Source organism: Oncorhynchus nerka, linkage group LG17, assembly GCF_034236695.1.
Source record: "Oncorhynchus nerka isolate Pitt River linkage group LG17, Oner_Uvic_2.0, whole genome shotgun sequence".
Taxonomy (NCBI): Eukaryota; Metazoa; Chordata; class Actinopteri; order Salmoniformes; family Salmonidae; genus Oncorhynchus; species Oncorhynchus nerka.
In genome coordinates this window covers 29,953,954-29,980,039 of record NC_088412.1, presented here as the reverse complement: position 1 = coordinate 29,980,039, position 26,086 = coordinate 29,953,954, and the positions used below count along the sequence as shown (strand labels likewise).

At 42.8% G+C, this 26,086-nt stretch overlaps 1 protein-coding gene and 1 pseudogene across 1 annotated transcript; one reads left to right on the top strand and one right to left on the bottom strand.

Annotated features, from left to right (window-relative positions):
* Window positions 1-17,521: 17,521 nt before the first annotated feature.
* LOC135561344 (proteoglycan 4-like) lies at window positions 17,522-18,070 on the top strand. Its single transcript, XM_065002797.1, has one exon. It carries the CDS (start codon window positions 17,522-17,524, stop codon window positions 18,068-18,070), a length of 549 nt encoding a protein of 182 aa, XP_064858869.1.
* A 1,247-nt stretch (window positions 18,071-19,317) lies between these two features.
* LOC135561343 (inactive N-acetylated-alpha-linked acidic dipeptidase-like protein 2) overlaps window positions 19,318-26,086 on the bottom strand; it is a 425,784-nt pseudogene continuing 419,015 nt past the window's right edge.

Here is a 26,086-nt window from a genome sequence, read left to right as displayed (position 1 = left end):
AAAATATGCGTAGTCACTTTAACCATACCTACATGTAAATATTAGCCCGATTAACCGTTGCCTGTATATAGCCTCGCTACTGTATATAACCTCGCTACTGTTAAATTTTACTGTTGTTTTTAGTTCTTTACTTATCTATTGTTCACCTAAAACCTATTTTTTACTTAAAATCGCACTGCTGGTTAGGGCCTGTAAGTAAGCATTTCAATGTAATGTGGCATTAATGTAATGTGGCATTACACTGTTGTATTCGGTGCACAAATTAACTTAGATTAGATTTGAATCACACTTCACCATCTAGCAGTCCGACGGATATATCTGGGAGAACGCTACCTGCCCGAATACATAGTGCAAACTGTAAAGTTTGGAGGAAGAGGAATAATGGTTCTGGTGCTGTTTTTCATGTTTCAAGCTAGGCCCCTTAACGTTACACAATACAATGACATTTGAGACGATTCTGTGCTTCCATCTTTGTGGCAACAGTTTGAGGGAAGGCCATTTCTTTCACCATGACAATGTCCCCGTGCACAAAGTGAGGTCCATACAGAAATGGTTTGTAGACATCAGTGTGAAAGAACTTGACTGGCCTGCACAGAGCCCTGACCTCAACCCCATCGAAGACCTTTGGGTTGAATTAGAACGCAGACTGCGAGCCAGGCCTAATCGCTCAACATCAATGCCCAACCTCATTAATGCTCTTGTGGCTGAATGGAAGAAGGTCCTCACAGCAATGTTCCAACATCTAGTGGAAAGCCTTCACAGAAGAGTGGATACTGTTATAGCAGCAAAGGGGAACCAGCTCCATATTAATACCCATAATTTTGGAATGAGATGTTTGACGAGCAGGTGTCCACATACTTTTGGTCATGTGGTGTATATACAGTATATACTCCGTCATTGCTCATTTAAATATTTAAATATTTCATAATTCCATTCTTTACTTTTTTAGAGTTGTGTGTATTGTTAGATATTTGTTAGATATTTCTGCGCTGTGGGAGCTAGGAACACAAGCATTTCTCTAGACCCGCAATAACATCTGCTAATTTTTTTTACAAATCCAGGAGATTGTTCTGTTGCGAATTCCATTCTATGAGCAGTGAGGCACACATAGCCACACACGCAGTGGAGCAGGGAACTGTCCAACATGCCTAATTCCACATGCAGAGTGTATCAACATTCCTAATTCCATGTGCAGAGTGTATGTTCCCACCAGCCCACTCGTGACTACATTGTCAATGTGCTGCTTCGCATTGTGCCATTTTTAAAAAATAAGATAGGGCCTAACGTTCTTATTCATGATATGGTTTTCCATTAATCCAAATATTGAATAGACATACAAACAAATTAATCAATGCAGGGAAGAGGAATATCATAACAGCCTACTACTCTGGAGTCATAAAAATAATTAAATAAATTGATGTTATTTGGTGGGTCACGGATCAGCTCTCAGAAACATCCTATGCGAATGGGTCAGGTTGCGGGGAAAAATCTGTCCTGATGTCAGGCATAGGGTGGGGCTCAGAATTGATGTGGCCGGCACGGGGAGGGTGTGGCTTCAAAAAACTGACCCGTGCAGGACAGTGACAAAAAAGTGGGATGCATGCCAGCAAAGCCATTGCAGATTGCACTATCCCACTGCTACACCTGGTTATCAGCGGAGCCTTGTCTTGCAGTGAAATAGTTCATTCAGTCTCATTTACTGCCCTTTAAAAAAAATGCTGATAGGGCTGACTTGCTTAAACAAATGTGGTTTCTACAGACAATTGAGATGTAAAAACTATGGCATTAATGGGACGACAAGCGGAGGCAATCCGTAACTTCGATTAAGACATTAATGAGCGAACTAGGACAGACGTGGTCAATAATAACTATTTGTTCAGCACTTTGAAAGGTACAGTGACAGAATTCAGAACATGGGCCGTTCTTTCAGTGTTCTCCCTATACACCAACGCAGAACAGTTGGTGAAATTAAGAGGTCAAAATAGACCAAATTATTAGGGTGAGGCACATGGTCTACTAACAGCTTACTTCACCACATACAATTAGTATTACTTTCTTAGCTACTGTATACACAGTTGAAGTCGGAAGTTTACATACACCTTAGCCAACTACATTTAAATTCAGTTTTTCACAATTCCTGACATTTAATCCTAATAAAAATTCCCTGTTTTAGGACAGTTGGGATCACCACCTTATTTTAAGAATGTGAAATGTCAGAATAATAGTAGAAAGAATGATTTATTTCAGCTTTTATTTCTTTCATCACATTCCCAGTGGGTCAGAAGTTTACATACACCCAATTAGTATTTGGTAGCATTGCCTTCAAATTGTTAACTTGGGTCAAACGTTTTGGGGAGCATTCCACAAGCTTCCAAAAATAAGATGGGTGAATTTCGGCCCATTCCTCCTGACAGAGCTGGTGTAACTGAGTCAGGTTTGTAGGCCTCCCTGCTCCCACACACTTTTTCAGTTCTGACCACAAATGTTCTATAGTATTGAGATCAGGGCTTTGTGATGGCCACTCCAATACATTGACTTTGTTGTCCTTAAGCCATTTTGTCACAACTTGGGAAGTGTGCTTGTCCATTTGGAAGTCCCATTTGCGACCAAGCTTTAACTTCCTGACTGATGTCTTGAGATGTTGCTTCAATATATCCACATCATTTTACTTCTTCATGATGCCATATATTTTGTGAAGTGCACAAGTCCCTCCTGCAGAAAAGCACCCCCACAACATGATGCTGCCACCCCGTGCTTCACGGTTGGGATGGTGTTCTTCGGCTTGCAAGCCTCCCCCTTTTTCCTCTAAACATAACGATGGTCAATATGGCCAAACATTTCTATTTTTGTTTCATCAGACCAGAGGGCATTTCTCCAAAAAGTACAGTTGCAAACTTCAGTCTGGCTTTTTTTATGGCAGTTTTGGAGCAGTGGATTCTTCCTTGCTGAGTGGCCTTTCAGGTTTTATGCCTAGGCATAGTCAACTTAGTGTATGTAAACTTCTGACCCACTGGAATTGTGATACAGTGAATTATAAGTGAAATTCTCTGCCTGTAAACAATTGTTGGAAAAATGACTTGTGTCATGCACAAAGTAGATGTCCTAACCGACTTGCCAAAACTATAGTTTGTTAACAAGAAATTTGTGGAGTGATTGAAAAACTAGTTTTAATGACTCCAACCTAAGTGTATTTATAAATGTCCTACTTCAACTGTATATACAGCATATATCTATCTCCCTGGCATATTACATCATTAATGCAGCAGCATATAATATATGTCTGGACTCACCTTGTTGTGCTGTGCTCACTTGAACAGGAAGGTGGCGCGGTGGTCCTTCGTGGGCAAATTATGTCATCAAAGTCTGGCATTCTCTGGATTTATGGTACTTTCAAGACAACTGGGAACTCCAAAAAAAATAGGTTAAATCATGATGACGTCAGTGATCTTCAGGTCGTAGCTTTAGAAAGAGGCCAGAGTTCCCGATTTGTCTTGAACTGATTTTGCTGTTCCGAGTTAACAGTTGTTTTAAGTGCGGCACAAATCATGCCTCATTGACAGCATATGGACAATGTTGAATGTTTATAATTTTAAACTAGGAAAAGAGACCCTTAATCTTAGACTTGAGACCACATAACCACTCCTCTGAATAGCAGGCTAATGATTGATTTGCACTGCTTGCAGTTATCCACTGATTCCTTCCAAACCACTCTTTGTTGAATTTGTGATTTCCAACTTGTTGTGTAATGTTTATGTCCATTGGCCGATGAGCACTGATATGTTTTATTTATAATTTCTCTCCATTATTTATCTTCCTATGACAAGGGTTAAAAAGGATTTGCCTGTAGATTGTCGACTTGATTCATGATAGCTAACATGTTTAAAGTACCAGTCCAATCTAAGCTACTGTGTCTATAAGGGGATTTGACGTAATTCTGTCTGTGGCCAATGACCTTGAGCATTCTTGGATGGGCACTTTTAAAGTAACTCTATGGCATCACCCAAGGGACTAGAATTCTAGAGCTCTACCTTTAGACTTGGCGGTGACGTAGTGTCCCCATGTGTGACAGAACACTCCCCATGTGTGACAAAACACTCCGTATTTTCTGCTCTCTTGCCCCCCCACCACAGAAAGCACTGAGCTAGGCTGAAACACCTGCATTTTGGAGCTGCCATACTCAAGAAAATAAAAAAGAGACCATGTTTGTATGCGGCTTTATTAACTCAATGATATATATTTTTTTACATTGTTTGCAAACTGATATGTGACACTTATTAATGCCAAAACAACACGCAAAACAGGCAAGCCCCCCCCAATTTTTAAAAAATTGTTTTATTTGCTAAAAATGTGGGCCTCAGAACAGGATGACGGGTTGCCACTGGTTATGGTCTGTTTAGGCTAGCCTACGCATGTGGAGCAACAACTTACTGAAATGGCCAGGAAGAACAAACTCTAGTGCGTATCAGCAACCAGTAGAGTAGGGTTGTGCGTGGCATGTTGATTTCGCAGAACAACAGTATCATGTTTTAGCGAGTGCTTTCCTACATGTACCTCAACCTATTTCATTGAGCATACAAAGTAGAGCTTGAGTTAGTGAAATTGACCAGGTGCAGTCATGATATATCGCTGTGTAGTTTGACATTTTCAACATCCATTCAAATGCTGTTATTTTCTGATTCTTGCAGCACTGCAGGTATATTTATATCAATTTCCAGGGTTTATCCTGGTTTTCCCTCAAAATGTTGATGGACAGAGTCGTGACATGACGCTAAGAAGTGGGAAATGGTCTTTGGCATATTTCTTCTGCTGTGGTCGCCATCATTGCGTCTTTCTTCTACGACCCCGTACTAAATCCACTGCACCTGGATGAGAGCAGTGGTAGGCGCGTGCACGGGGGATGTAGGCTATTGAATATCAGTCGCATCAGTAGCTTATGTATAGGAAAAGATTTTGTACTGTAATTTAAGAATGAATATGAAATGACATTTACCAAAGCATAGTGGTGTTTGCAGTGGGCACAAATCCGTAAATTGTAAGCAAACATATCAATTACACTCATAACACATTAGGCTACATAGCCTAACACTTCCAGTAACATGGACAGCGACTCCATGCCGCATAATCTGGTAGTAAAACTTTACTTGGAGGAAGTTTGAGACCATGTGTTGCATATGATACCAATGACATTGGGAAAGATATTCATTGCATGATAGTTCCTGCCTGACCAGCTATATACAGGAATATTTCAAACTTACTGTGAAATGCTTACTTACAAGCCCTTAATTAACCAACAATTAAGTTTTAAGAAGAAGAGTTTCGAAAATAAAAGAGAAACAATAAAATAACAACGAGGCTAAATACAGTTGGTATCGGGTACCGAGTCAATGTGCGGGGGTACAGGTTAGTCGAGATAATTGAGGTAATGTGTACAGGACATGTAGGTAAGGGTAAAGTGACTATGCATAGATAATAAACAGTGAGTAGCAACAGCGTAATAAAGGGGTGGGGGGTCAATGCAAATTGTAAACCCTATTGGTCGCTAAATCTGGAGAAATTACAGACCTTGTAAAACTGTTGGTAACTAAATCTGTCTAGAAGGACCACGTAAAAACGGTTGGCTGGAATGGCCTCACCCGCTATATACTTATAACTGATTGGTTCTGTCCTCTATAGTGCTGTCCGGTTAGAACATGATGTTGGTCACCAACACACTTGGTTGGTCACCCACACACTTGGTTGGTCACACACACACACACACACACACACACACACACACACACACACACACACACACACACACACACACACACACACACACACACACACAGCTGTTTCCTTTGAAGATGTTCATATGATTTTGGTATTCCGAATGACTTGAAATCTTATTGATGTGGTTCTAAAAGACAGAGATATGCACACATTTAAGCATACTGTATATGTACATTAATAAATGGCAAATAGCATTACACTTATAACATGTCAATTTGGGACTATAAACATATCATCAATATCAACATAAACTTCAACATTCACCTGTTGGAGAGAGAGAGAGAGAAACAAATGACTTAGATTGGCAAAGGGTCAAGATTTATGGCACCCTCTCTCTTTCGCCTTAATGTGAGAATCTGCCAGGCTGAGACCTTATCAGATCTTCCCTGGCACCACAGGATCGTAAATAACTCTGCACATGAGTAAGCTCCAAGAACAGTCTGGGATGACTCTTAGAAGCTTGCCCATGGCAGCGCAACAAAACACATTCATATAGGCCACTATGGAAAACGCTGTGGTAGCATGTGCATGCAAAATAAATCAAATCCAATTTATTTATAAAGCCCTTCTTACATCAGCTGATATCTCAAAGTGCTGTACAGAAACCCAGCCTCAAACCCCAAACATCAAGCAATGCAGATGTAGAAGCACGGTGGCTAGGAAAAACTCCCCAGAAAGGAAATACTATGTTTACCAATACAACAATTAAACCACTTCTGCAAAAGTACTTGTGCAACCAACACAATAACACTTATGACAGTATGACATAATACTACATACGATAAACAATAAGCAAAGCAGTATTGGCAACTCTAACATTAAAGAATAGTAACAGCATACAGAAGAACATATGTCTGAACGCTATCAAAGTAGCAGTAAGTAATTAGTGGTAATTACTAGGGCTGTGGCCTTCACAACATTTTCTCAAGCAACTAACTGTAGGTCTCACGGTAATTGACCGTTAATTAACATAAACACATTTAGCATCTTCTGGTTTCCACAGTATCCTACAAGCCACTGATGCAGACCTTTGAAACATCCATGTAATACAGCCTACACCTTCACAATAAATCCATTATTTATTTGAGACAGGTCTAAAGAAGCATGATATGAAGAAAATGTAGTCTATTTCAGAAGGACAGAATAGCACACTCAGAGTTGATCTTATGTAAGGTCCTGATCTGGCTATGCCAAATGGCTGTGGGCTACACTGGTTCCTTTAACAGACAGGATTTGTTTAGAATTCCGTGGCATTATTATTTAGTATTTTATAGTACGAAGAATACAATTGAACAAAGTTGAGTAAAATAGAAAGCGTGTTTTCTCCAAACAATTTGAAGGAGTCCACACATGCGCTATTCAGTGTTGAGCAGTTAACAAAGAAAAAGGTACTCCTATATGCTTAATTTAGAGTTATTAATGACAATTTACTTGTTCTACAAACATTGGGTTATATGTTTAGATTTTTTAACACATTTTAAGGCTGCAGACAGACACATCGGGGACGCAACTGACCGTGCCCTCATCCAATTCCGAGGTGCATATTGGGAGAACTGTCCACATTTACTTTTTGTCAGCCAACAAGATAAGTAGGCCTAACGAACAGCAAAAGCACTAGCCTATGTCAATCTACTATCCCTCATAGTACAAAAGTTCATCTACTCTAGTCTGGGACAGTTGTGGGATGTGATAGATCCCAAATTAATACAACCAATTGTATCTCCAAACACTTTTTTACACAATGTGGCTGACGCAACAGATCACAATGTTGAGCTTAAAATGTGGATGAACTATTAGGCTATTTCTTCACATTATAAGTGCAACAATGTGCACACCGCAGTAATAAGTGCAAATGTTCCATTAGTGGGAAAACATAATTATCATAAGTGAATGCAAAAGCGATTATGCATGTAATGCTTTTATTATAAAGGTGCATTTTTATGGTGTAAATGGTCTTCCCCAAACTTGAAACTCATGCACTGCTTATTTAAAAAAAAAAAAATCACCTTTATTTAACCAGGTAGGCTAGTTGAGAACAAGTTCTCATTTACAACTGCGATCTTGGAGGTAGGCAATAAATAGACCATAGTAGCGAGGTAATTACAATTTAGCAGATTAACACTGGAGTGATAAATGAGCAGATGATGATGTGCAAGTAGAGATACTGGTGTGCAAAAGAGCAGAAAAGTAAATAAAGACAATATGGGGGTGAGGTAGGTAGATTGGGTGGTCTATTTACGGCTGCTCAGATAGCTGATGTTTAAAGTTGGTGAGGGAAATATAAGTCTCCAGTTTCAGCGATTTTTGCAATTCGTTCCAGTCACTGGCAGCAGAGAACTGGAAGGAACGGTGGCCAAATCAGGTGTTGGCTTTGGGGATGTTTAATATGAGTCTGGAAGGAGAGTTTACAGTCTAGCCAGACACATAGGTATTTGTAGTTGTCCACATATTCTAGGTCAGAACCGTCCAGGGTAGCGATGCTAGTTGGGCGGGCGGGTGCCAGCAGCGAACGGTTGAAAAGCACGCATTTGGTTATGTATGCCAGTTATGCTCTCCACCCCTTGTAAAGCTACATTTTTAATTTTAAGAAGTTATTTGGCCACTTTAGTTGTGATATCAACGTTATTAAAACATATAGGCCTATAGGCTAGGTAGGCTACATGAGGTTTGTGACAATTATTCGAAAAAGTCGCAAAAAAAGGCATTGTTTCTTGCCTTATGCTGGGAATTCTTCACAAGTGATAATATATAATTCACAAGTGATAATATACACTGCTCAAAAAAATAAAAGGAACTCTAAAATAACACATCCTAGATCTGAATGAATTAAATATTCTTATTAAATACTTTTTTCTTTACATGTGCTGACAACAAAATCACACAAGAATTATCAATGGAAATCAAATTTATCAACCCATGGAGGTCTGGATTTGGAGTCACACTCAAAATTAAAGTGGAAAACCACACTACACACTTCATGCAAATGATCGGGTTTTTGGCCTGGTCCGGTATGTGCAGTAAATCCTTCACGTCTGACTCGTTAAGGAAAAAATCTTTGTCCAGTTCGAGGTGAGTAATCGTTGTTCTGACATCCAGGACCTCTTTTCTATCATAAGAGTTGGTGGCAGAAACACTATATACAAAAGTAGTTACAAACAAGGCTAAAAAACACAAAATAGCACAATTGGTTAGGAGCCCTTAAAACAGAAGCCATCTCCTTCGGTGTCATTCTTTTGAGGGTACAGTAAGAGCAAATCTTGAGCGGCAGGTAGCCTAGTGGTTAGAGCGTTGGGCCAGTAACCGAAAGGTTGCATGTCAAAAATGTTATGAATTGATTTGCATTTTAATGAGGGAAATAAGTATTTGACCCCTCTACAGAACATGACTTAGTAGTTGGCGGCAAAACCCCTTGTTGGCAATCACAGAGGTCAGATGTTTCTTGTAGTTGGCCACTAGGTTTGCACACATCTCAGGAGGGATTTTGTCACACTCCTCTTTGCAGATCTTCTCCAAGTCATTAAGGTTTCGAGGCTGACGTTGGTCTCATCTTTCATGAGCTGAAATAAGATCCCAGAAATGTTCCATGTTCACAAAAAAAAAACGTATTTCTCTCCAATCTTGTGCACAAATGTGTTTACATCCCTGTTAGTGAGCATTTCTCCTTTGCCAAGATACTCCATCAAACTGCCACGTGTGGCAAATCAAGAAGCGGATTTAACAGTATGATCATTACACAGGTGCACCTTGTGCTGGGGACAATAAAAGGCCACTCTAAAATGTGCAGTTTTGTCACAAAACACAATGCCACAGATGTCTCAAGTTTTGAGGGAGTGTGCAATTAGCATGCTGACTGCAGGAATGTCCACCAGAGCTGTTGCCAGAGTATTGAATGTTAATTTCTCTACCATAAGCCACCTCTAACATTGTTTTAGAGAATCTGGCCTCACTTCCGCAGACAACGTGTAACGAAACCAGCCCAGGACCTCCACATCCGGCTTCTTCACCTGCATGATTGTCTGAGACCAGCCACTTGGACAGCTGATGAAACTGTGGGTTTGCGCAATTGAATCATTTCTCCACAAACTATCAGAAACCATCTCAGGTTAGTGATCGTCATCCTCACCTGGGTCTTGCCCTGATAGCAGTTATGTGTCGCAACCTTCGATGTCCACTGGCACAATGGAGAAGTGTGCTCTTCATGGACGAATCTCGGTTTCAACTGTACCAGGCAGGTGGCAGACAGTGTAGCGTGTATGATGTTGTGTGGGAACAGAGTGCCCCATGGTGTCAGTGGGGTTATGGTATTGTCAGGCATAAGCTATGGACAATCAACACAATTAAATTTTATTGATGGCAATTTGAACGCACAGAGGCACCTTGACGAGATCCTGAGGCCCATTGTCGTGCCATTCATCCGCCATCATCACCTCATGTTTCAGCATGATAATGCACAGCCTCATGTCGTAAAGATCTGTACATAATGTGTATTCATTTTGATAATGTTGACCCTACCTAACATAGAAATGGGGAGAGATCCCCATTTCTGAACATCAGATTCAATCTTACCTATTAAAGGAGAGTCACTGATTTGATATGCCTCTGCCAGGTCCTGCGCCTCTGGCGCAGGTCCTAATCCAGGCACTTGTCATCTCCCGTCTGGATTACTGCAACTCGCTGTTGGCTGGGCTCCCTGCCTGTGCCATTAAACCCCTACAACTCATCCAGAACGCCGCAGCCCGTCTGGTGTTCAACCTTCCCAAGTTCTCTCACGTCACCCCGCTCCTCCGCTCTCTCCACTGGCTTCCAGTTGAAGCTCGCATCCGCTACAAGACCATGGTGCTTGCCTACGGAGCTGTGAGGGGAACGGCACCTCACTACCTCCAGGCTCTGATCAGGCCCTACACCCAAACAAGGGCACTGCGTTCATCCACCTCTGGCCTGCTCGCCTCCCTACCACTGAGGAAGTACAGTTCCCGCTCAGCCCAGTCAAAACTGTTCGCTGCTCTGGCCCCCCAATGGTGGAACAAACTCCCTCACGACGCCAGGACAGCGGAGTCAATCACCACCTTCCGGAGACACCTGAAACCCCACCTCTTTAAGGAATACCTAGGATAGGATAAAGTAATCCTTCTCCCCCTCCCCCCTTAAAAGACCTAGATGCACTATTGTAAAGTGGCTGTTCCACTGGATGTCATAAGGTGAAAGCACCAATTTGTAAGTCGCTCTGGATAAGAGCGTCTGCTAAATGACTTAAATGTAAATGTAAATGTAATGCCAGATCACATGGTATCAGTACACCCAGGTATTTCATGTGTCCACTTAAATTGACCTTCTAAGCTTGAGAAGTCATGAAGGGGAAAGAAGTAACCTGTCTGAATCAGAGAGGTGTGGGGGGGCTTCCTTAATCGATTTCCACAATGCCCTGAGGATCAGTTGCTGTTCAGGGTTAACTGCCTTGTTCAAGGGGAGAATAGCAGATTTTTCGGCGATTCATACCAACAACCTTTCGGTTACTGGCCCAACAGTCTTAACCGCTAGGCTCCCTGCCACCACCATGATTAGAAATGGGCATTATTTCAGTTTTCTCCCAATTCATTTTCAATCCTGTTACAGCACCATATGTGCCAAAAGCATTAAAAAAATAGAGAGAGAAAGTTCTAGTTCAATGTCATCTGCATACAATGATATCACATATCAATCTTTACACCCCAGATTATATTTTATATCACTTTCTTAATGAAAAATAATAATTGTGTAATAATTAAGTTATGTAGTGGTTCTCCTATATTATTATTTGACCAATTTGAAATTCTGCTGAAAATGTAGTACTGTCATTGAATTTAACCTAATCATAGGGTTGTATGTAGCACACACTTCCTTTTTGGTATAGGAATCAAACAGATTCCTCTTTTCATGCAAGAACATGCTATGCATGGTATTGACATCATCCACAAATGCTGACAATATTAAAGCATTCATGACATTCATATAAAGGCACATACATCATTTCAAGCTAATTTTGCAGAGTCCCTGAATGAAGTGTTCAATGATAACCTTTCAATTTCCCTTGAAAGATGAGTCAAGTACAATTTAACAAAATATTTAGCAAAATCTTTATTGATTAAATACTCATTATAATTTCCAGTGATCTAAATATCACATTTAAAAAAAATGTTTTAATCAAAAACACAAATAATGATGATGGACAAAGGGTTAAATTGGAATGGGAGTATTTTGGGGAAGCTTCCTCTAAAATTCTCAATCCACATTTATGTATGATATGGACAAAAAAAAGCACCACATAACCCTGAAACTGACTGAATGAGACCAGATAATTTAAACCCTAAAAAACAAACAAAACAACTGAAGGACCTTTGAATATTAGACATTCAGAAGTCCATTATGAACAAAGCATAACAAATAAGTTAAGGCAACTATCAGCTAATGTAAAACTACACATTTCGTTAACAATCCATCACTACTGTATGTACAAACAGGGAAAGTGGAGTTGGTTATGTAGACAACCACATTACTCGTTGTCCTTTGGTATTGACTTTACTTCCATATCAAAGCATTGCAGAGACTTGCCTGTTTTTAATAACATTGATCAGTGGAGGGCCCAAGTAATTCAGTGAGTTATTATAAAAATATGGATATCACATTTCATTTTGGGTATGAGACATTACAAAAGATGAATTATTATTAGTCAACAGTTGTGACATCAAAGAAGAAGAAGAAAAAACGTCCCATCAAAGCACACATCTGGTAGAGAGATGGCGCTTTACTGTGCCGGTTATTGGATTCAATCATGCATGAGACGCTGAAAACTATAAACATAAAAAAATGACATTTAAGCATCCTTAAAGCCAGCTTTGTCAGCAATCAAGACAGCAATGCTTAAGACTAGTATAAAAAATACACCACTGTCACTGTTTACCTCACCAATCATGTTTCTGTATATATTGCACCTTTCCCACACACTTACTGTAATCCAAACTCTCATGCTCTCCTCTGCTCTGTCTCTGTCTTAGATAAACATTAGCCTTCCCTGTAGAAAATCTCAAGGCACATTGAGAGCAGAGCAGAGGGTTGTTGTGCTTTCAGCAGAACTAAGAGCATTGAATGGCGCCATATGTTTTGTTTGAAAGTGTAGACAGAGACTGAAATTGTCCAATAGTGCATGTGAGCATAAACACATCCAACTGGCCTTATAGTGTTTATCCACTCGTGTAAAAACCCACTGTAGTCAGTGACACATTACTCACTTCAAAATGCATGTTTGTGAATCTCTCTGTCTTGTAGTGTTAGCTCACTCATGTGTTCCAGTGCTTCTTCACATTCTCAGTTTATTTGTGTCTGTTGGTCTGTCTAGCGTTTGTTCACCCTGAGAATGAGGAATTAGGACATTATGGAGTGCCCCGCACTTTCATTGTCAGACAGAGAGGTCAAAAAGATATCAACATTGCTTATTGAGTGTTTCATAAACCTGAACATAGTAGGCACCAGTGAAGGCTGGTGACTTGATAAATTGAGGAGGATGGGAGACCCACGGCATAGGCGCGGATCATACGGAGATGACAAAGCATGTTTAAGAAATCATCAGACTAATTATTTTAATCTAAAACATTTTTAAAAATACATTTGTAGTACAATATTATGGGGAATGGGAATGAGAGGGCTACTTACAGTGTTGGGAAGGGATCACAGCAGTGATTGAATGAGGGTATGAGGCATGAGTTGAGGTGTTCAGAGGCTTCAGTGCAGGACAGGCTCATCATGGATGGATGGTGATGGAGAAGAGCTCAACTCTTCCACTGAGGGCAGGACAGGATTTGACTGGGAAGACAAAAATTATAACAAAACACTACACAGTTAGACAAAAGAGCTAAGAATGGGTTAGTCCAAGCAAGGAGTAAAATAATTAACGTGTAATAATGTGACTGTGTGTGTGATTGACTCTAAATACCGTAATGAGAGAACATTGACAGGGCTACTCACAGTGCTTGGCGAGGAAACATTCAATGTGCCAGTGTATGAGTGGGCACATGAGACGTGGCTTCAGTTCATGTCAGGAGAGTGCTGACAATGGTAGTGGAGTAGAGTGGTCTTCACATCTTAATCAGGGAACAGGAGGGGACTCAGTTGTAAATACAAATATCAGATACATAACATTACAGCAGCGCCATCATAGGTTTGGTCTTGGGATGAATCAGTTATAAGAAGGTTTTATATGGGCTATGATAGGACCAGTTTTTCTAATCAGGTCACATGGTTTTAAAAAACTCCTGTAAAAAACTCCTGGCCCTGGGGAGGATGAAAACCCTGTCAATCTGCAGAAACCTCATACTTGTTCATATTCATTATACTTAGACTTACAGGGGGGGTTCCTCTACACAGCTAATAGACAGTAGAACTCACAGGGCTGAGCTTGCTTTATTTTGATATTTTTATTATTGTAATTGTTTTTGTTGCATCATGCAGGCCTATGCAACTGTAGGCTTAATATAAAATGTACTCACAGTTTATGTTGATTGATTAATTCCACTTAATAATTTTGGATTTTTATAATCTTGAATCGAAAGGGTAGACAGACTGGCCAGCCCAAGTTTGAATATAAACCAAATATGATCACATTGACATTTTCTCCTGACAAACAAACAGACTGTACACAATTTGTTTACCCTGGCCAGATAGACATTGCGCATAGGCTGCTATTATTAGTAACCTACAGTTGATCAAACTGAAAAATGGTCTCGTTTTCATCTCATACAGCATGTCAGATCTCTAATGTTTAGGTGTAGGCTGCTGTAACGTTTATGTAATACGTTTTTTCTTGTGCCTCTCCGGAGTGATTATATATTATCACCTTTGCTAAATAAATACCTGAGGAAAGTGGAAAGCCTACTTGAGCGCGTGCAAAGAAATGCGCTGCGTCAACCTCTCTTTTTAATCTCACTTTTAATGGATGATGTGATGGAAGCGATCAAATCATTCTGAATTGATTTCGACATCCCAGAGAAGACAGTGGAATCTTCCATATGCTCAGCAAGTAAAGAATTCTAAAGTACAATTACCTATGCAAGCTTCTTGTAGTTGCCCTTGTTAGTAGAACTTTCCCTTTCATCGTGCCCCTAAGTAAAAGCCAACTCTTGCAGATAAACTGCTTGTGACCCCTGTTTCTTCTTACCTTCTCATGTTGCGCAGTTTGAATATGCAAACGTTTGTCCATTACATAATCAATGTGACTTTTAACATGAAGCTTGAATCTGATGTGGGCAATGAAAGGGGTTCTTTAACAAAAAACACCTAGAGCCCCCATAATGCTCTGTGGAACAACCCCAATAAACCGCGCTAGGTTTGTTCTCTTCTCTTAATCATATGGACACCATGTCAGTTCATATTGCAAAAGCTTTTATTGGTTGGAGGACATTCTCCGGAACTAGTCATAATTACCATTTAGGTCTATGGAAGGGGGTAAGGCCTACGAGCCTCCTGGGTTTGGTATTGAAGTCAATGTAGCCAGAGGAGGATGGGGAATAGCTGTCCTCCGGCTACACCATGGTGCTAGCCTAGAGTGTTGTGTTGAGACGACTGTAGATCTTAATTGCAAAACAGTGTGTTTTAATTAGGTATTTGGTGACGTGAATATATTTAGTATATTTTTATCTAAAAAAGACAGCTTTTATACTGTTTAATAATAAAACAAATTGGAAATTCACAGAGTACGATTGGTATTTGCTATTTTATTAGGATCCCTATTAGCTGTTGCAAAAGCAGCAGCTACTCTTCCTGAGGTCCACAAAAAAACATGATAAATGACATAACACAGAACAGTAATAGAAAAGAACAGATCTACATTATTTTTTGTTTAAAGTCACACATAGCCTACATATCAATACATACACACAAACTATCTAGGCCAAATAGGGGAGAGGCAGTGTGCCGTGAGGTGTTATCTGTTATCAGGTTTGCTGTTTGTTTGATCAATATGAGATGGAATGGACTTCCATGAAATAATTGTTCTATACAGTGCCTGGTAAAAGTATTCACCCCCCTTGGCATTTTTCCTATTTTGTTGCATTACAAACTGTAATTTAAATTGATTTTTATTTGTATTTCATGTAATGGACATACACAAAATAGTTCAATTGGTGAATGAAATGAAAAAAAAACCTTATTTAAAAAAATTCAAAAAAATACAAAACGGAAAAGTGATGCGTGCATATGTATTCACCCCCTTTGCTATGAAGCCCCTAAATAAGATCTGGTGCAACCAATTACCTTCAGAAGTCACATAATTAGTTAAATAAAGTCCACCTATGTGCAATCTAAGTGTCACATAATCTGTCAAATGATCTCAGTATATATACACCTGTTCTGAAAGGCCCCAGAGACTGCAACACCACTAAGCAAGGGGCACCACCAAGCAAGTGGCACCATGAAGACCAAGGAGCTCTCCAAACAGGTCAGGGACAAAGTTGTGGAGAAGGACAGATCAGGGTTAGATTATAAAAAAATATCAGAAACTTTGAACATCCCATGGAGCATCATTAAATACATTATTAAAAAATGTAAAGAATATGGCACCACAGTCACTGTTTATGCCACACGGGACTGTTTCGTTTCCATTCACTTTGTTATTTTGTATTTCTGTCGTGTTCAGTTTTGTGCTATTAAAACATGGACACTTACCACGCTGCGTATTGGTCCAATCCTTGCTACTCCTATTCAGATGAAGAGGATGATTATGAGACAATAGAGGAGTTGTTGACGAAATTGGAGGAGAGTGAAGAGAGAGAGCTGTTGGTTTGGCGTAGTATGCACAGCATTCGCCCTGAGGAGCGTGTTAGCTGTCCGATGCCACCTGTGTCAGTTCCTCGTACTCAGCCTGAAACTTGTGTTAAAGTTCCGGAAGATTTGATGCCGGCTATACACACCAGGTCTCGAGTACACCTTCACAAGGTGTCCTGTTCCTGCTTCTCGCACTCATCCTGAGGTGCATGTTCTCAGCCCGGTACCACCAGTACCGGTACCACGCACCAGGCCTATAGTACGCCTCAACAGTCCAATACACCCTGTTCCTCCTCCCCGCACTCGCCCTGAGGTGCGTGTCTTCGGCCCAGTACCACCAGTGCCAACACCACGCACCAGGCTTCCTGTGCGTCTCCAGAGCCCTGTATGCCCTGTTCCTCCTCCCCGCACTCACCCTGAGGTGCATGCCTCCAGCCCGGTACCACCAGTGCCGGCACCACGCACCAGGCCACCAGTGCGCCTCCAGGGTCCAGTACTTCCTGTTCCTGCTCCTCGCACTTGCCCTGAGGTGCGTGTCCCCAGCCCGGTACTACCAGTGCCGGCAACACGCACCAGGCCTATAGTGCGCCTCGGCAGTCCAATACGCCCTGTTCCTTCTCCCCGCACTGGTCCTGAGGTGCGTGTCTCCAGCCCTGTACCACCAGTGCCGGCACCACACACCAGGCCTATAGTGTGCCTCGCCAGTCCAGAGCGTCCGGCGACAGTACCCAGTCCAGAGCGTCCGGCAAGAGTACCCAGTCCAGAGCGTCTGGCTACAGTACCCAGTCCAGAGCGTCCGGCAACAGTACCCAGTCCAGAGCGTCCGGCAACAGTCTACAGACCGGAACCTCCTACGACGGGCCGCAGACCGGAACCTCCTAGGACGGGTCACAGTCCGGAACCTACCACGACGGGTCATGGTCCGGAACCTACTACGGCGGGTCACAGTCCGGAACCTACCATGACGGGTCACAGTCTGGAACCTACCACGGCGAGTCACAGTCCAGAACCTACCACGATGGGTCGCAGTCTGGAACCTACCAGTCCGGATCCGCCAGAGTCTCCCTCCAGTCCGGATCCGCCAGAGTCTCCCTGCAGTCCGGATCCGCCAGAGTCTCCCTCCAGTTCGGATCCGCCAGAGTCTCCCGCCTGTCCTGAACCGCCAGAGTCTCCCGCCTGTCCTGAACCGCCAGAGCCGCAAGTCAGTCAGGAGCCGCCAGAGCCATCAACCAGCCAGGAGCCGCCAGAGCCGTCAGCCAGTCAGGAGCCGCCAGAGCCGTCAGCCAACCAGGAGCTGTCAGAGCCGTCTGTCACGCTGGCGATGCTGGAATCTCCCTCCTGTCCGGAGCTGCCAGAGCCGCTCCTCAGTCCAGAGGCGCCTTTCCGTCCAGTGGCGCCCTCTACGATGATCTTCAGTCCTGGGCCAGCTGCAAGGGTCCCCGCTCCAGAGGCGCCACCTAAGTGGGCCAAGACTGAGGTAGAGCGGGGTCCACGTCCCACTCCGCCGTGAATAAGGCCCACCCGGCCCCTCCCCTTTTGAGGGGAGTCCGCACCTTTGTGGGGGGGTACCGTCACGCCCTGACCTGAGTATTCTTTGTTTTCTTTATATTTTTGGTTAGGTCAGGGTGTGACATGGGTGATTATATGTTTTTGTCCTGTCTAGGGGTATTGTTTGTTTATGGAGTTGGCACCAGTCTAGGGTTTTTTGTATGTCTATGGTTGCCTAGATTGGTTCTCAATTAGAGGCAGCTGTTTATCGTTGTCTCTGATTGAGAACCATATTTAGGCAGTCATATGCTTTGGGTATTTTGTGGGTGATTGTTTCCTGTGTCAGTGTTTATGCCACATGGGACTGTTTCGTTTCCATTCACTTTGTTATTTTGTATTTCTGTCATGTTCAGTTTTGTGCTATTAAAACATGGACACTTACCACGCTGCGTATTGGTCCGATCCTTGCTACTCCTCTTCAGATGAAGAGGATGATATCCGTTACACAAAGAGGGAATTAATCAGAGAAGCAACAAAGAGACCAACGATAACGCTGAAGGAGCTGCAAAGCTCCACAAGGGAGATTGGAGTATCTGTCCATAGGACCACTTTAAGCCGTACACTCGACAGAGCTGGGCTTTATGGAAGAGTGGCCAGAAAAAAGCCATTGCTTAAAGAAAAGAAGGTACTCTGGTCAGATGAGATGAAAATTGAGCTTTCTGGCCAGCAAGGAAAACACTATGTCTGGCACAAACCCAACACCTCTCATCACCCCGAGAACAGCATCCCCACAGTGAGACATGGTGGTGGCAGCATCATGCTGTGGCTATGTTTTTCATCGGCAGGGACTGGGAAACTGGTCAGAGTTGAAGGAATGATGGATGACGCTAAATACAGGGAAATTCTTGAGGGAAACCTGTTTCAGTCTTCAAGAGATTTGAGACTGGGACAGAGGTTCACTTTCCAGCAGGACAATGACCCTAAGCATACTGATAAAGCAACACTTGAGTGATTTAAGGGGAAATATTTAAATGTCTTGGAATGGCCTAGTCAAAACCCAGACCTCAATCTAATTGAGAATCTGTGGAATGACTTAAAGATTGCTGTACACAAGCGAAACCAATCCAACTTGAAGGAACTGGAGCAGTTTTGCCTTGAAGAAAATACAAAATTCCCAGTGGCTAGATGTGCCATCTCTTTATTACAGATAGACCTCTCTAAATCTTTACAACAATTTAATCTATATTGTTTGACCATGACAGTTTACAATCTAAGGTAATGCCAAGTAATTAGGTCTCCTCAACTTGCTCAACAGCCACACCATTCATTACCAGATTTAGGTGAGGTCTAGAACTTAGGGAATGAGGATGGTCTTCCCCTTCCTCCTCTGATGAGCCTCCACTGGAAGGCGCTCAAGGAGAGTAGTGCAAGAAGGTGTCCTGATCTCATCATATTGCTTTAATCGGTCTTTAACTGTGTCACACTTAATTGTGCAGAGTGAACATACTGTAGGTATCTGACACACGTATATAGATACCATTGTTCTAGGTAGCTCAGCCACACAATGCATTTGACCCTGGCTGATTGGGTTCGTTTGGTCAATTTGTGTGATCTGGAATGTTTTCAAAGATGTCAAGCCCGCAGCGAATGAGTTTTTCAGCCGAGTTGATGGTGTTTATGATCAGCAACAGAGACTTTGAGCGTTGAGTCAGAGTGGTTCCTGGGGGTACTCCGGAATGGAGAACTCCGGAATGGAGAACTGGGGGACCTTCCCATTCAGGCTGGACAACAGGTTCCTGGATCACAGGGGAACAAACAGACCACAGGTAATTATTTACATATACTATAATTGATGTAAAAACAAGGTATTTCTCTTAATTAATACTACACATAATTATTTTACTGTGAGAGATATTGTACATACAAAACAATCTTGTCACACCTGGTTTTCTGTCAAATATACTGTAGGCTACACAATACTGTTTGAAACACAAAACCTTCCCTGTCTATCTATCTGTTTCTTCAGCTTTCACACATCCCCTTAGCACCATCCGGACATGCAGAGCAGCAGAAATCAATCAAATTGAGCATCCCAAAACTAAACAACAGTCAGATACATTTCATGCTACGGGCCATGGTGCAGTCATTTGTAGGTAACAAATGTGCCACTTTTGGCCCGTTCATCTTCATGCGTCAGAATTGCACATTGAGTTCTTTGGAAACTGGCTAAACAGACCCTATTGAGAATAAGTAAGGCAATTCTTCATCTGTAAACAGGTAAGCTAGCATAGGGTTCAGTCTGCCACGATGACCTTCAGGCTTGAGTTTATACAGTGATTAAGCCCCTATTTTCTGTAGATGAGAAAAGCTGTTTAACTTTCAGGTCCAGTTGAGGCTGAATGGGGAATAGAGAGCTTTTTTGTGTTCCCCTAAAAAGTATGGTTAAGCTCCCTTCGTGTGAATACATTTAATTTATACCTCCCTAGGGCCTAGGATAGGCTGTTGACTGGAGTGAACTTCTGCACAGGGTCTCTTGCAGAACTTGATCCAGCTCTAAAGGCCACTCATGCTGCAATGCTAAGGACAAGCGAGTTCACTGAAATGATTGTGCTTATAATGCCTGTCTTTCTGACATTGACACGATGTTGTCGTAATAAAAATATCATAATATTTCTCACTTTACAGACACATACCCACATGCATATACATAATACATTGGGGTCAAAAATTATTGACACCCTTGATAAATTATGACACCCTTGATTAGATAATGTTATGCTAATATAATTTCTCTGAGAAAGAGATTCCGTTGAACAAGTCATACTTTTTTTTCTCAAAAAGGTCAAAAGGTCAAAATTATTGACACCCCAAAAGATTGTTATAAATAAAGTAGTCAAAAGTTCAGTATTTGGTCTCAATGGTGGTGGTCCTAGCACGCCATAACTACATCAAGCTTGTGACTCTAAAAACTTGTTGGATGCATTTATGGATGCTGCTTTTATGTTAATGTGGATGCTACCATGATTATGGGTGATCCTGAATGAATCATGAATAATGATGAGTTAGACAGTTACAGAGGATCAAAGATCATACCCCCAAGGCTAACCTTCCCTTATATTGGTAATGGTGAGAGGTTAGCATGTGTTGGGGTATGATCTTTTACCCTCTGTAACTGTCTCATTCATCATTATTCATGATTCATTCAGGATCATCCGTAATCATGGTAGCATTCACATTCATGTAGAAGTGTTCAGAAACATATTATATTCTTAGTTATAATAAAAGTGACTCCAAACTGACACAATACATGATTAACCATTAGTTTCTATTGGGCACAAAATAATATGAAACACAAGAAAAACAAACTGCAAATGCATCCAACAAGTTTGTAGTCACACGCTTGATGTTGTAACGGCGTTCGTCTATTGTAGAAAGAGAGTCGGACCGAAATGCAGCGTGGTGGTTACTCATGTTTCTTTAATGAAAGAAAATGGAACGATACATGAAATAACTGTGAATACAAAACAACAAACGGAACGTGAAACTTATTACAGCCTATCTGGTGAATACACAAAGACAGGAACAATCACCCACGAAATACACAGCGAAACTGAGGCTACCTAAATACGGTTCCCAATCAGAGACAACGAAAATCACCTGACTCTGATTGAGAATCGCCTCAGGCAGCCAAGCCTAACAACACCCCTACTCAACCACAATCCCAATAATACAAAACCCCAATACGAAATACAACAACATAAACCCATGTCACACCCTGGCCTGACCAAACATATAACGAAAACACAAAATACAATGACCAAGGCGTGACAGAACCCCCCCCCCCTAAGGTGCGGACTCCCGGACGCACCTCAAAACCATAGGGAGGGTCCGGGTGGGCGTCTGTCCATGGTGGCGGCTCCGGCTCGGGACGTGGACCCCACTTCATTAAAGTCATAGTTCCTTCGCGTCCTGGGATAATCCACCTTCGCCGCCGACCATGGCCTAATAGCTCGTGACTGAGGGGCAGCTCAGGACAGAGGGGCAGCTCGGGGCAGAGGGGCAGCTCGGGACAGAGGGGCAGCTCGGGACAGAGGGGCAGCTCGGGACAGAGGGGCAGCTCGGGACAGAAGCAGCCCGGGACTGAGGGGTAGCCCGGAACTGAGGAGTAGCCCAATACTGAGAGGAAGCCCAGTACTGCGAGGAAGCCCAGTACTGAGATGAAGCTCAGGCAGGTAGTAGGCTCCGGTAGATCCTGGCTGGCTGGCGGATCTGGAAGATTCTGGTTGACTAGCAGATCTGGAAGAGACTGGTTGACTGGCAGATCTGGAAGAGACTGGCAGATCTGGAAGAGACTGGTTGACTGGCAGATCTGGAAGAGACTGGTTGACTGGCAGATCTGGTAGAGACTGGTTGACTGGCAGATCTGGAAGAGACTGGTTGACTGGCAGATCTGGAAGAGACTGGTTGACTGGCAGATCTGGAAGATTCTGGTTGACTGGCAGATCTGGAAGATTCTGGTTGACTGGCAGATCTGGAAGAGACTGGTTGACTGGCAGATCTGGAAGAATCTGGTTGACTGGCGGATCTAGCTGCTCTATGCAGACTGACAGCTCTGACTGCTCCATGCAGGCTGACAGCACCCTGCAGTCTGGCAGCTCTTTGCAGACTGGCAGCTCTGACTGCTTCATGCAGGCTGACAGCACCCTGCCGACTGGCAGCTCCCTGCAGACTGGCAGCTCAGGCTGCTTCATGCAGACTGACAGCTCCTTGCAGACTGACAGCTCCCTGCAGACTGGCAGCTCTTTGCAGACTGACAGCTCTGGCTGCTTCATGCAGACTAACAGCACTTGGCAGACTGACAGCTCTCTGCAGACTGGCAGCTCAGGCTGCTCCGAACAGGCAGGAGGCTCCGGCAGCGCAGGAGAGGAGACAGGCTCTGGCTGCGCTGAACAGGCGGGAGACTCCGACAGCGTAGGAAGGAAGGAAGGCTCTGGCTGTGTTGAACAGGCAGGAGGCTCCGGCAGCGCAGGAGAGGAGACAGGCTCTGGCTGCGCTGAACAGGCGGGAGACTCCGACAGCGTAGGAGGGAAGGAAGGCTCTGGCTGTGTTGAACAGGCGAGGGGCACTGAAGGCCTGGTGCGTGGAGCTGGAACTGGTGCTACCGGATCGAGGACACGCACAGGAAGCCTGGTGCGGGGAGCTGCTACCGGAGGACTGGTGTGTGGAGGTGGCTTTGGATAGACCGGACCGTGCAGGCGCACTGGAGCTCTTGAGCACCGAGCCTGCCCAAGCTTACCTGGCTCGATGCCCACTCTAGCCCGGCCAATACAAAGGGCTGGTATGAACCGCACCGGGCTATGCACCCGCACTGGAAACACCGTGCGCTCCATAGCATAGCACGGTGTCTGCCCGGTCTCTCTAGCCCACCGGAAAGCACAGGGAGTTTGCGCAGGTTTCCAACCTGGCATAGCCATACTCCCTTCTAGCCCCCCCCCAATAATTTTTTGGGGTTGCTTTACGGGCTTCCTTGCCAACCGTGTTCCCTCGTATCGTCGGCTCCTATCTCCGGCTGCCTCTGCTCTCCTTAGTTCCTCCACCTGTTCCCATGGGAGGCGATCTCTTCCGGCCAATATCTCCTCCCAAGTGTAACAACCTTTACCATCCAACACGTCTTCCCATGTCCATTCTCCGAATAATTCATCCTCCTTTTTCTGCTCCAGCTGTCGCTGCCTGTTTAAACCAGCGCCTCTCCGTTTTTGCCGGCGTGTTTTCCTTTTCGACTCCATTCGCCTATAGCCCTCCTCGCATTGCTGCAGGGAATCCCAGGCGGGCTCCTGCACTCTCTCTGGGTCGGCCGCCCACCTGTCGATTTCTTCCCACGTCGTATACTCCATGCCATTGCTGTCCATAACGTCCTCCCTTCGCTGTTCAAGCTGTCGCTGTCGCTGTCTGTTAACACGCTACTCGGTCCGTGAGCGGTGGGTGATTCTGTAACGGCGTTCGTCTATTGTAGAAAGAGAGTCGGACCGAAATGCAGCGTGGTGGTTACTCATGTTTCTTTAATGAAAGAAAACGGAACGATACATGAAATAACTGTGAATACAAAACAACAAACGGAACGTGAAACTTATTACAGCCTATCTGGTGAATACACAAAGACAGGAACAATCACCCACGAAATACACAGCGAAACTGAGGCTAACGAAAATCACCTGACTCTGATTGAGAATCGCCTCAGGCAGCCAAGCCTAACAACACCCCTACTCAACCGCAATCCCAATAATACAAAACCCCAATACGAAAATACAACAACATAAACCCATGTCACACCCTGGCCTGACCAAACATATAAAGAAAACACAAAATACAATGACCAAGGCGTGACAGATGTAGTCATTGGGTGCTAGAAATATGGGACCAAATACTAACCTTTTGACTACTTTATTTATAAGAATCTTTAGGGGTGTCAATAATTTTTACCCCTACCTTTTTGAGAAAAAAATATTATTGCTTCTTAGACAAAATCTCTTTCTTTGAGCAATTGTATGATATAAAATAATTAATTTCCCATTTTTGGGGGCATACAATTATAGCTCAGTATTTTATTAGATTTTTTCATACATTCATTATTGTTCATCTCTATCTTTATTTTGGGCCCTACTGTATGTTAGCCCTCTATACTATTTACTGTCCTTAAGCAGGCGCTTACTGTTATTTCGTAAAACGGAGTAATTTTGAATTCCAAGGCATTGCTGTTGTCAGAAAGTCTGCATGGTGAAATGCCTCCAGGTGTAAGGATATCTAATATTGATCTCAAGTCCCTTGTAACCCTGCATACTTTTTTAATGGAGAAAGAATTGTCCTCCACAACAGTAGAAATTCGGTTCAACTACGCTAGTCTGTTCCCCCAGTGTCAGTAACAGAACATAAATTCCTTGCTGACAGCATAAAGACATTTGTTTTAGCCACTGTCTCAGGCCTTACAGAGTGCTTTTTAATGCCATCAATCTCCTCTGTCTGAGCCTGGTCAAATACTTCACAGCTGTCTCCATGGCCTCGAAGTGCTTTGGGGTTTTCTCAAAGATACCATATTTACAGTACAGTATTGTATATCAGTATCAGTATCCTAGTAACCATTACTTAATAATAAGTCCACCTGAAAGATGATACAACTTACATTTGACAGGAATTTATCATTTGGGAAAATTTACGTGGGGAAGTTCAGCATCCCTTACATTTCATATACTGACATTTACTGACATGTTTCCTCTCCTTGAACTATTATGAACATTTCTTAGCTACGTTGTTCTCAGACAAAAGGCATACATTCCCATAAGTGTACAGTGGGGAAACACAGAGGGGTCAGTCGGTTTGGGCTAATTCTCAGCAGCAACAGGGATTGTTCTCAGAGTGCAGTGATCACTATGTACTAGTTTGTAAGGGCCCAGAGCACTTGATCTATTTAATTTCCCTTCATATACTGTAATTTAATTACATCACACCAGGAAATGCTGATTATCAAGTGATTACAATCACATGTCATTTTGACAACCGCAGTTTCTCGTTTGGTATACCCAGAGTCTGTGCGAAGTAATTAAACAAATAACAACACGATTGGTGTTCATGGGAGTCAGATGAGTTCAACACTCACAGAAAAAAAATATTGCAATTCTCATGGTCACAACAGTATATGTACTACTTATCTACTTACAGTGCATTAGGAAAGTATTCCGGTCCCTTGACATTTTCCACATTTTGTTACATTACAGCCTTGTTCTAAAATGTATTATATAGTTTTTCCCCCTCATAAATCTACAAACAATACCCCATAATAATGCAAATGTATTAAAAATAACAAAATAAAATATTACATTTACATAATGGGGAATGCTACCTGCCCGAATGCATAGTACCAACTTTAAAGTTTGGTGGAAGAGGAAAAATGGTCTGGGGCTGTTTTTCATTGTTCGGCCTAGGACGCTTAGTTCCAGTGAAGGGAAATCTTAACGCTACAGCATACAATGACATTCTAGACAAT

Excerpts from the sequence above, each read along its gene's own strand:
- LOC135561344 (XM_065002797.1), top strand. The coding sequence starts at position 17,522 with ATGACGGGTCACAGTCTGGAACCTACCACGGCGAGTCACAGTCCAGAA.